Source organism: Erythrolamprus reginae, chromosome 9 (assembly GCF_031021105.1).
Source record: "Erythrolamprus reginae isolate rEryReg1 chromosome 9, rEryReg1.hap1, whole genome shotgun sequence".
In the NCBI taxonomy this organism is placed as follows: Eukaryota; Metazoa; Chordata; class Lepidosauria; order Squamata; family Dipsadidae; genus Erythrolamprus; species Erythrolamprus reginae.
This window is the reverse complement of record NC_091958.1, coordinates 38,519,051-38,530,848: the sequence shown is the minus strand read 5'-3', so window position 1 is coordinate 38,530,848 and position 11,798 is coordinate 38,519,051. Positions and strand designations below refer to the sequence as shown.

General features: G+C 39.3%; 1 protein-coding gene across 2 annotated transcripts in view; it reads right to left on the bottom strand.

Annotated features, from left to right (window-relative positions):
- The window catches only part of USP7 (ubiquitin specific peptidase 7), a 143,159-nt gene that overhangs the window by 7,352 nt on the left and 124,009 nt on the right, over positions 1-11,798 (bottom strand). Inside the window, exons 16-25 of one of the 2 annotated variants that reach the window (XM_070760878.1) lie at positions 10,166-10,300; positions 9,907-10,008; positions 8,511-8,616; positions 6,756-6,848; positions 6,367-6,434; positions 2,847-2,947; positions 1,432-1,585; positions 1,232-1,299; positions 546-654; positions 376-453 (exon numbers count right to left, since the gene is read on the bottom strand). In XM_070760878.1, the coding sequence (XP_070616979.1) occupies positions 376-453; positions 546-654; positions 1,232-1,299; positions 1,432-1,585; positions 2,847-2,947; positions 6,367-6,434; positions 6,756-6,848; positions 8,511-8,616; positions 9,907-10,008; positions 10,166-10,300 (1,014 nt within the window). The remainder of the gene's footprint in view (positions 1-375; positions 454-545; positions 655-1,231; positions 1,300-1,431; positions 1,586-2,846; positions 2,948-6,366; positions 6,435-6,755; positions 6,849-8,510; positions 8,617-9,906; positions 10,009-10,165; positions 10,301-11,798) is intronic. The other variant, XM_070760876.1, reaches the window with a different exon arrangement.

The following is an 11,798-nucleotide window of genomic DNA, read 5'->3' as shown; positions in this document are numbered from 1 at the left end:
CTCCAATAAGGTTTGCAGAGGAAAAAATGCTGTATCAAAAAGCTTTGGATAGTAAGATGGGCAGCATATAAATGTAACTTTAATTGATTGCACCTTTGCGCAAATAAAGAGACTTGTGAAATTAGAATGCTGCCGAGCAATTATTCAGTTAGTTCATGCATGGAGCTGAAAAGCTAAATAACACCAACATATCCCTACCCATAGGTAAAAATTCTGATTTGTTCCTCAAATACTTTATTATTACTGGAATTCTGGAATTAGTAAAGCTTTTGTAATTTGTAAGACAAAGAGGTGAGTAACATGAATTTTAAAAAATGAATAAAACTTGCTATTTGATCATTCTGAACACTACAACAAATGAAAGGGCTTACTTACCTCTTCCCTAAATTGGCTGTTTAGCCATATGCACTTAAAACTTCTCCTATTTTCGAAGTCTGTGATTTTCATTTTAAGCTGTGAAGAGTTGGGAGGGAAAAGGCATCAGTTTAATCATACCAAAAAACAGGCCAATTGTTCCTTCTTGCAGAAGTAACAGAAGCTCCTACCTGCTGATAATAAAGTTTCTTAGGTTGTCTGGGTTTGAAGAATTGCAGAAGATCTCTTAAAGTTCCATCATAATTATGCCTAAGGGGATTACCAGGACCATCCCTGTAACTAAAAATGAGACACAGACAGACAGAGACAGATAGACAGACAGACAGACAGAGAGACAGACAGACAGACAGACAGACAAACAGACAAACAGAAGAGATGGGGGTGGGTGGGAGGAAAGGAAAGAAATCTCATTTTAAAATACTTTCTGTACAGCATTTAATCAAGGTTGGCTCAGCCTTCCATCCTTCCTAGGTGGGTAAATATGAAGGCCCAATAGTTGAGAAGGTGCTGACTTTGCAAACTGCTTAGAGAGGGCTGTAAAGCACTGTGAAGCAGTATATAAGTCTAAGGGCTATTGCTAGATTGCTAGATTTTACAGAATCTACGGAGGTTTTCCATCTTGTGGAAAACATATTTTAAAAACCCTGCTATTAAAAAGTAGACACATTGGTCCATAATGAAGATGACCAATATGGAAGGAATATTTAACCAAAATGTCAGTTGCACCAGGATCTAAAACACAGAGTTATGAGTAGCATGAACCAAAATCAATGAATCTGACAGTAAATTTCCAGCTATGAAAACGATGCAAATTATCTTCTGTGCCCAGATGATATATTTGATCAACATCTCTTACCCTTGGGACTTGAAAAACTGCAACAGCATAGGATCTGTATTAAGCCTTTGGGCCACTGTCTTTGCAACCTGAAAAGATTAAAAAAAAGGAAGAAGAGAAAATGAGCTGAATTTTTGTAAACAACGGAAAAGCTTCTTCCCCAAAATTATGGGTTTAAAAATTATGATTTTACACCATACCACATTATGAGAAATAAATACCTGAAAATAATTCATTCTGTTGGACAATGTGACAACAAAACCAGGGTCATTAGGGATCGTTTTATCACAAAAGATGACATCAACTCGGTAGTAAAGATCTCGAAAGTATTCTTTTGCTGTCGCTAATTCACTGTTGTCGTTTTCAGGGTCATCCCTTGTAAGTACGAAAAAAAAATAGTTACATAAAAATTGCTGAAACACTGAAAGGATGATCCAAATCTGTAGCTTTTGGTCAACCTTTTAGAAATTATTCCAAGTGAACGAGAGCTAACCCTAACTCTAATTTCTAACAATGAACTACTAAAATAATGCACACATGTTAAAAAGAATGAAAATGAGAGTGAACTGTTTTTGAAAGAATTTCACAAAAAATAATGGGAGTTACAAACTGTAGCCAGCTAACACAGCTGATTATTCAACTAAAACTCCAACAGATTATAAGAAAAGTGGGATGAACGTTTTGTTATAAGTAAAGACCTCGATTAGAATGCTCTACCAGAGTATTTCAAGTGAACTGCATCCCACTAGAATGAAATTTGAAAAGTGGTAAGTGTTTTACTACATAGTGGGCAAGCATTGGGAAACAAATCCATTACTCCTTCAGTTTTTGTACTGAGGTCACAATATTAAAAACAGTAGTAGTTTACCCTTGCTGCCTCCATCACTTAAGTATCAAAAGAGTGACAACGGAGATCATTTTAAAATGTTATTAAACTTTGAATAGCAGGGGGCAAAAAACTCATGCCTAAATTGTTAGAGAGAGAGATCCAATCTGGGTCTAAGAAATTTCCTGACGGAGAGAACAATTAACCAATGGAACAACTTTCCTCCCTGAGCTGAGCGTGCTCCAATGCTGAAGGTTTTCAAGAAAAGATTTGACCATCATTTGACTGTGACAGTATAAGGTCTCCTGTCTTGAGTACGGGGTTGGACTAGAAGACCTCCAAGGTCCCTTTTAGCCCTATGATTTTGTAATTGTGGCTTCCATTGTTTGCTATAAGAAATTACATTGGATGGCAGGCAGCATTCACGCATAGATAACGTTTGTCCTATGACAAAAATGAAGGAGGGTATAAAGACTTCTTTCTGGTACCCACTTTCTCTCCTCCAGTGGAACATTCTAAATCACATAGGATATGAGGTGTCCTCTCTTCCCCCAACCCTTTTCTCTGCACTCCAGCCTCGAAAGTGATTGTCCTGAAGTTAGAAGGTTTCAACTGAAAAATCTTTTGCATATCCCATCACAGATTTAACCAGTTTTCTCTTAAATCAGTGGTGGATTCGGGTGCAATGGAACCTACATTAATTTGGGCTGCTGGGGGTTATTGAAAACTGTCATCCAAGGGACATTGTATTGGGAGAACCTGGGACTGAAATTTTCAGAGCCCTTGCACAAAAAAAGGTTGCAAGCTTACTTTTGAAAGACAATGATGTCACCGTCCATGAGTTCGTCAAGAGCTTTGTCGAGGGAAACATCATAGTCTTGAATTCTCTCTGTTAAATTCGGTTTAACTTCCTGGGAGGGGGCAGGAAATCAAGAAATTAAGGGATTAGTTTTAACAGAAGTCACAATTAAGGAGAAATAGTTCATTTTTAATACTAAATAAAAATTGCATATACCATAAAAGAGGTCAAAAATGTAACGAATACGGCCATTTTTTGCCTCCTGAAGCCTCGCTCCACGCAAAAACGCGTTTGGGAGGTCTTGCAGAGTGCTCCTGAGGGCTGGAGTGCCCCCAGTTTTGCAAAAAACAGACAAAAAAGGCCCATTTTGGCAAAAAAACCCAGAGGGTTTGGGAGGTCTGCAGTGTTCCTAGGGGTTGGGGCAGGGCAAACATTTTTTTATTTACTTACCTCTTTGAACTCTTGGTGCGTTTTATACACTGGTGCATCTTATAGTCCGAAAATTACAGTACTTTTGCATAGGTAACTACAGTACAAACATCTATTCTATCTCCTACAGGACGTTTAATCACTATTGCTTGGGGATAAAAATGTACTTTAAGCCATGCCTTGAAGAGTTATGAACACTAAGAAATGTATTCTGGCATTTGCTCTTAGGGATCTATCTGATTTCTATTTTTGGAAAGAACAACAATAACAACAACAAAAATTAGCCTCTGCGGTTCTGCAATTCTCTTTTAATAATATTTTATGATAGACTTCTCATAGCCTAGAAAAAGAATTGGGACTTTGTGCAGTGTTACAAGCACAGGCGATTTTCTGGTACAAGGACCTTAAAACTGCTGCCAAAGCAAAGAAAGTTACCAAGATTTCTGCAACCCATTTCGACTTTCCCTTTCAATAAATCTGATAAAGGAAAACTGAGTATTTTTATTTTGAGTTCTAAGTAGCCACTAAGGGTGTGATTCATTTTTAGAGCTTTACCTGTTATTCTGCTTCACTAGAACCAACTAAGGCTCTTATACCACTGACAAATTTGTTATGGCATGACTTTTTTCTGATGAAAATATTGTCAACTATGATCTTTGTCTGTTTTCACAGGGATCATTCTTGGGTGAAAATATTGCAAAAAGCTAAAGGCAGAACTTTAATTATACGGACTAAGTGAGGCACAGGAATGTTTATTATAACCACGCGATTTGCTTAACAACTAGGGTGACTCGACTTATGACTGAAGTAAAAGTTTTTGCAAAAAAAAAAAAAGTTATTACAAGCCACAACAATTTAGAGCAGAAATTCTAATCTTGATAGTGGTTGTTAAGTCAGGGACGACCTGTATTGTGTGCAATATTCGCAAATTACTGAAAACCCACCTATGCCGCCAGGCTTGTGGAACATAACTGACCGTTAGCTGTTTCATTTTATGTATGATTTAATTGGATGATATGACTGTTTTATAATCGGTTTTTATAATTGTTTTTAATATTAGATATGTGCTTTGTATTTTGTTGTGAGCCGCTCTGAGTCTTTGGAGAGGGGCGGCATTCAAGTCTAATAAATTAAATTAAATTAAATATTATGACAATCATTAAGTGTTGTACCACATGATTCTTGACAAATCCAATAAATAATAAATGTATCTTTTTCTTTTATGTACGTTGGGAGCATCTGCACCAAGACAAATTCCTTGTGTGTCCAATCACACTTGGCCAATAAAAATTCTATTCTATTCTATTCTATTCTATTAAACATTCATTAAGTTTTTTCATGTGCCACAAAACTGCCTTTATTTATGGGAGGATATTGAATGCATGAATGAAAGCAAAATACACGTGGTGTTCCAGGATAATGTTCCAGGATCCAATCTGGGTCAGTCATCAGAACCAGAGGTTCAGTCTTCCGAGTTTTCAGACTCCTGCTGGAACCCATCTTCTCTCTGTGCACACATTCTGGTGAGAAAGAGGTTCCCAATGATGGGCTCCAAAATTTTCGAGAGTCAGAAGACTAAACCACTGGTCCCATTTGACCAACCCAGATTGGATCCAGCAACATTCAATGCAATTCCTAATTAACTGCTGCTCTGGGTTCTCTCTTACCCCCTTTTCAACATGTTACCTTCCGCTGATATTGCTGGATGAGGACACTATATAAGGGGGCTCCAGAGCTTTGGTAATTCAGGCCTTGTTCAGTGGTGAAATCCAACTTTTTTTAAACTATTAGTTCTGTGGGCACGGTATGGCTTGGTGGACGTGGCAGGGGAAGGATATTGCAAAATCTCCATTCCCTCTCTACTCCAGGGAGAAGAATTTTGCAAAATCTCTATTCCCACCCTACTCTGAGGCCAGCCAGAAGTAATGGTTGCTGGTTCTCTGAACAATTCAAAATTTCCACTACCAGTTCAAAACCTGCTGGATTTCACCTCTTGTCTTGTTATCTTCCTAAGTTTACATGTTTTCCAAAGTTCACAGACTAATTTTATGATTTCATGAAAACATGGGTATGAATTTAAGAAAACACTTAATTTACAAAGTGTGTATTTTCTTAGGACTGCATGGCAATCACAACCAATCTGAAACATCTTTTTAGTTTTTGCTCTTCTCTGATGCAGATTCTTAACAATACCCAAGCAGTATACAGGAGCAGCATGTTGCAATTATTTACAATAGAACTATTTATCATTTTTCCAACCTCTAAAGAAAAGAGGAACACTAAACCCAGATTATCAGTTATTACTACCCCAAATTTAACTGAAGGCCTGGTTGAACAGTTGTAGCAGGATACTTTTAAAATTTGGACACAGCACTTATGATACCTTCAAAAAGGCCTTTAATAATTTAATTAGGTGAGGTGCTGTAAATTGAGTCTGTGATAGAACAATTATTCTTCAACTTCAACTCCCAAAATTTCCCATGCTGGCTGGGGAATTCTGGGAGTTGAAGTCCACAAGTCTTAAAGTAGCCAAGGTTGGAGACCCCTGTTACAAAAGATGCAGTATAGCAGCACATCAGCTGTCGTTTCCTTGGTCTCTTGTGCACAGGGATCTGGAAGTACTGTACTGAATGCTTTCCTGAGGCCACAGCAACCCATTTCAAACTCAACTAATTTGCTATGTCTGATTTTTCCAACAGCCCTAAAAGTTCAAATGCACTAATCTCTATGCCAAGTTTCATTATGCAAAATGTGAGTGATTTTTCGGGGTCACAAGGGGGCTATCCACAAATTGTTACAAGATGCATTTCATTATGTTATTTTTTTAAAAAACCCACCTCTCCTTGTAAAAAAAATTAAATTGTTGATTCGAACATAATTTGGAAAAACTGCCAAACTTTGCAATTCAATCCAACTATTTAGAAAAATGAAGACACATTTTAAACAAATGTGTTAATATTTGGATTGCTTAAAGTTTATTTTGCTGTAAAGACATTCCTTCACTCTGACAATATTTCATAACATTCACCCTATTCCCATCCCAGATAAATGTCTCAAAGAATAATTCTACTTTTAAGGAAAAAGTAAATAAATGGCCCAAACCTCATAGAGGATAAGATTAGATTCTTGGGGAAATCCTGCTCTTTCACACATAATTGGCAGCAAGTCACCTTTGGAGGAAGAACATAACAGAAACAAAATATACATATTGCAACTTCTGCTTCTATGGAAAAATATTTCGTCTAGAAATCACTTTGTCTAATGTTATGGTTTAGTTCAGAAATCAAAACTATACCTCAGAATTAGCTTATCTCACCTTCTCTCACAGATACAGCAGTTAAAAGATAACATTTGCTATTCTATATTTAACAAGTTCAGACATATATATATAACTTGAAACTACAGAATTTTATTATGCAAAGCATAATATATAGGGTGGAACATTTTCTTAGTGGGCTCTTTATGAGTGACAAAAAACACCAAAAACTTACGTATTTTGCAGGATATAGGTGTGTAGATATGTCCACAATAATTCAAACTTCGTGTCTTTGGATCATACATTTTTAGGAACAGCATCACATCGTCTACAATAAAGCAAAGATGATTTTTAGAGAAGAACAAAATCTCCAATTGTGCCCGAGCTGTTTTGGTATATATCTCAACTGATTATATTTTGTGTAATGTAAAAATATAAGAAGAAAAATTTCGTCTAGGCACTCTCGTGCAGTTAAAGAATCAATTTAAGAATGCCTCTTCTTTTCTCTCTTCAACCTTTCATCTTAAACGGGAAATAAAACTGGGTTAAGTTTGTTTTTAGAGCTCACACTACACTGCACTATAGGAGCATAGAATCTCACTCACGTGAAGTAATTATTCCTCTCTACAGTAATTTGGTACGATCACACTTGGAATACTGTGTTCAGTTCTGGAGGACCCAATTTAAAAAGGACATTGATAAACTAGAGCAAGTTCAAAAGAGAGTTACAAGGATGGTGAATGGTCTGGAAACCATGTCCTATGAGGAACGGTTAAAGGATCTAGGGATGTTTAGTCTGCAAAGGAGAAGACTGAGAGGAGACTTGATAGCTGTCTATAAATATCTGAAGGGCTGTCACAGAGCAGAGGGATCAGAATTGTTCTCGTTAGCACATGGAAGAACTAGAAACAATGGAATGAAACTGCAAGGGAGTAGATTTAGATTAGATATCAGAAAAAACTTTCTAACGGTAAGGGTGATAAACCGGTTTGCCACAGGAGATGGTGATCTCGCCTTTACTGGAGCTCTTCAAACCGAAACTGGACAGTCATCTTTCTGGGATGGTTTATTATTGAATCCTGCATTGAGCAGGGGGTTGGACCTGATGATCCTGAAGGTCCCTTCCAACTCTATGATTCTATTCATCTAGTTCAGAGACAAACCAAGGGTTTGATAAATGGCCGCGATCAAAATGATGATAAGCCATTTGGGGTCAGTTAGACAATCTCTGTATGGAGCTTTGCACCATCCCTTAGTCCTGAAGGTGACATGCCTAAGGGCAACTACAACTTCCAAAATTCCCCAGTGAGCACCGTGAGATAGTATCACACAGAGTTGTGTTGCCCAGTTACCGGCAAGAATAGCCTTGAATAGTTTGGGGACGAACAATTTCCAACTTTGTGAAGATGTCAATCAGCTGGAGTTTGAAGACCCCAGTTCTAATTCTTGTTTTAAACGGGCAAGGAACTATTCCACTGGTGTTCAGCATACATTGGGAGGGCAGAGGGAGGAAGGCTTCAGAGGCTGCCAACTTGGAACTGGGGGTCACAAGGGGGCTATCCACAAAGCTCCTTTTAATCTATATTTCTCATATAATCCACAAAGCTCCTTTTAATCCATATTTCTCAACTATGGCAGTTTTAAAATATGCAGATCCAACGCCCAGAATTCCCCAGCCAGCATGGGGAATTCTGGGAGTTGAAGTCCAAGCATCTTAAAAGTTGCCAAGGTTAAGAAACACTGCTTTAGATTTCCCAGGATTTCAATGGATTGGCCATTAAAAAATTAGATAAGAGTACTTCCAGTTAACCTGGTTCATTCTAATTTGAGATGAAGAAGAAACAAGAAACAATTCATACAATACTATAAGGAAATCAACATTACATCAATAGAAGCAGCTTCAAAATCCTGCAATCCAAAATGTTGACTTTTCTATGGAATGGAAAATTTTATTCCCTTTGGCATGAAAATTGCATGTCACGGCACTTACGATCTTTGTCGAACTTGGGTAATGTTGTTCCTGTAGCAGCCAATTCTGGATCTACTGTTTCAAGGAATATTGTCCATGGGTTTTCATTGTCGCTGAGCTCAATCATCTGCAAGGATAAAGGAGAGGGAAATAAGCAACAAATGCAACATAATGGAAAGAAGAGGTAGCATTACTCTGCATCAGTGAAGAAAAAGCAGCTTTAAAGTATTTTTAATAATTCAATAATTCAAATTTCTAGGTTCTATCATATCTTAAGACCTAAAATGGTCACCTAACATCAAAAACATCATTAAAAAAGCACAACAAAGAATGTTCTTTCTGCGCCAGCTCAGGAAGCTCAAACTGTCCAAGGAGCTGCTGATCCAGTTCTACAGAGGAATCACTGAGTCTGTCATCAGGACCGACACAGACTTCAGAGGAGCATCAGAACTGCAGAAAAAACAATTGCTGCCAACCTGCCTTCCATTGAGGACCTGTATACTGCATGAGTCAAAAAGAGGGCGGGGAAAATATTTACTGACCCCTCACATCCTGGACATAAACTGTTTCAACTCCTACCCTCAAAACGTCGCTACAGAGCACTGCACATCAAGACAACTAGATACAAGAACAGTTTTTCCCCGAACGCCCTCACTCTGCTAAACAAATAATTCCCTCAACACTGTCAGACTTTTTACTAAATCTGCACTTCTATTCTACTAGTTTTTCTCATCATCCCTATCATCCTTTTCCTCCCACTTAGGACTGTATGACTGTAACTTGTTGCTTGTATCCTAAGATTTTTACTAATATTGATTGTTTCTTCATTGCTTATTTGACCTCTATGACAATCATTAAGTGTTGTACTACATGATTCTTGACAAATGTATTTTTTCTTTTATATACACTGAGAGCATCTGCACCAAGACAAATTCCTTGTGTGTCCAATCACACTTGGCCAATAAAATTCTATTCTATTCTAGAAACCTGGACTCAAAGTTTTGCTGTAACTTGGGGGAGGATAACCTTGATCAACTAGTGTAATTGGGGGATCTGGGTTTTGGATTTTTTTTTTTTTAAATGTTCAAATATTTACATCCTGGCATTCTTACTAGACCCAGCTGGTCTTACACCTGGAGCTCACAAACTCTTGACGTCTAGACAGGCATGTCTTACTTATACTGGCTCTCAATCTAGGGCATATGCAAATTTAAAACATTTAGGTTCCTTGAGAAGAATTATTTTTTAAAATGTACTAATTTTTGTCATGCACTTTTCAATACAACAGATTTTTACATGTGCAAAATGTTATGTATCTATCTTAGTTGACGGTGGAGAAATGAAGGAGAATAGGTGAAATTAATTCATTTGGAATTGGAATTGGAGAAGTCATATTGCGTCCCTGACATGCACTCACGGTTTTATTGCCATCGGCTTCATTGTCTAACATGGCTGGTCTTTTTGTCCCGTTGCTTCGCGCTTGCATCGGCCACAACCGTATTTGATCTTGCGGAAAGCCCTACGGAATTTTTTAAAAAGCAAAGAAATATGCTGACTGGAACAAGATAAGCCATTACCAGATCACTGTCAGGTTTTTAATACCCAAATGATGAAATTATTCTATGGGGGGGGGAAAGTCAGAGACTAAATCAGTGCCTCCTCTTGCAGCCACTCACCATTGTTTGGGAAAGGTTTTGCACAAATTCTGTCAGTGTGGAATTCTTCAAGACTTTGAACACTGTGTACTTCACTTTTTCTTCATCGTACATGTCATTGCCTTGATGGCCACAGAACTGGTCCTCTGTTACTATCTGAAATCACACAAGCATTTGGTTATTGAAACCACACAGATCACAAGGGGAGTCTTCTCTCTTTACACACGGACAGGCACCGCCCAGAGTCTTCGGAGAGGGGCGGCATACAAATCTAATAAATTATTATTATTAAATTATTGTTATAAGACGTCCAACATTCACGTGCTGGGTTCTAGCTCCTCTCAACTATTTTTTTTTTTGGGGGGGGGGGTCAATACTAAAATCTAACTCAGATTCAGGCCCATTACAGAGCCACAGGGTCTGGATGGGGGCTAACAGGCTCAAGCTCCATCCTGACAAGACAGAGTGGCTGTGGGTTATGCCTCCATCTGTCTGTCCATTACTGGGGGGGACGGGGACGGACTTTTGATCCCTTCAGAGAGTGTCTGCAACTTGGGCTTCCTCTTCAATCCACAGCTGACATTGGACTATGATCTCTCAGCTGTGGTGAGGGGGGCATTCGCCCAGGTTTGTTTGTTTGTTTATTGGATTTGTATGCCGCCCCTCTCCGCAGGCTCGGGGCGGCTAACAACAGCAATAAACAGTATATTAAAAAATCCAATACTAAAAACAGTTAAAACCCCATTATATAAAAACCAATCATACATACAGACATACCATGCATGAAATTGTAAAGGCCTAGGGGGAAGTGTATCTCAGTTCCCCCACGCCTGGCAGTAGAGGTGGGTTTTAAGCAGCTTTCGAAAGGCAAGGAGGGTGGAGGCAATTCTAATCTATGGGGGAAGTTGGTTTCAGAGGGCCGGGGCCGCCACAGAGAAGGCTCTTCCCCTGGGTCCCACCAAGCGACATTGTTTGGTTGACGGGACCCACAGAAGACCCACTCTGTGGGACCTAACTGGTCACTGGGATTCGTGCAGCAGAAGGCGGTCCCTGAGGTTTACCTAGTGCACCAGTTGCGGTCCTATCTGGACAGGCAGTCCCTGCTCACAGTCACTCATGCCCTCATCAGCTTGAGGTTCAACTACTACAATGCTCTCTACAAGGGGCTACCTTTGAAGAGTGTTTGGAAATTTCAAATCATCCAGAATGCAGCCGTGAGAGCGGTCATGGGCCTTTCAAGGCATACCCATATTTCTCCAGCACTCCACGGACTGCATTGGCTGCGATTGGTTTCCAGGCACAATTCAAAGTGTTGGTTATGACCTACAAAGCCCTACATGGCTTCGGGCCAGATTACCTCCAAGACCGCCTTCTACTGCAGGAGTCCCAGCGACCAGTTAGATCCCACAGAGTCGGCCTTCTCCAGGTCAACTAGACAATGTTGTTTGACGGGACCTAGGGGAAGAGTCTTCTCTGTGGGGGCCCTGGCCCTCTGGAACCAGCTCCCCCCAGAGATTCACACTGCCCCTACCCTCCTCACCCCTTCTGTAAGAGTTTAAAGACCTATCTGTGCCGCCAGGCTTGGGGCCATTAGACCCTAGCTCCCTGGCCGACGAGTGTGTATGTCTTGCTGTGTGAATGGGAATGAATCATT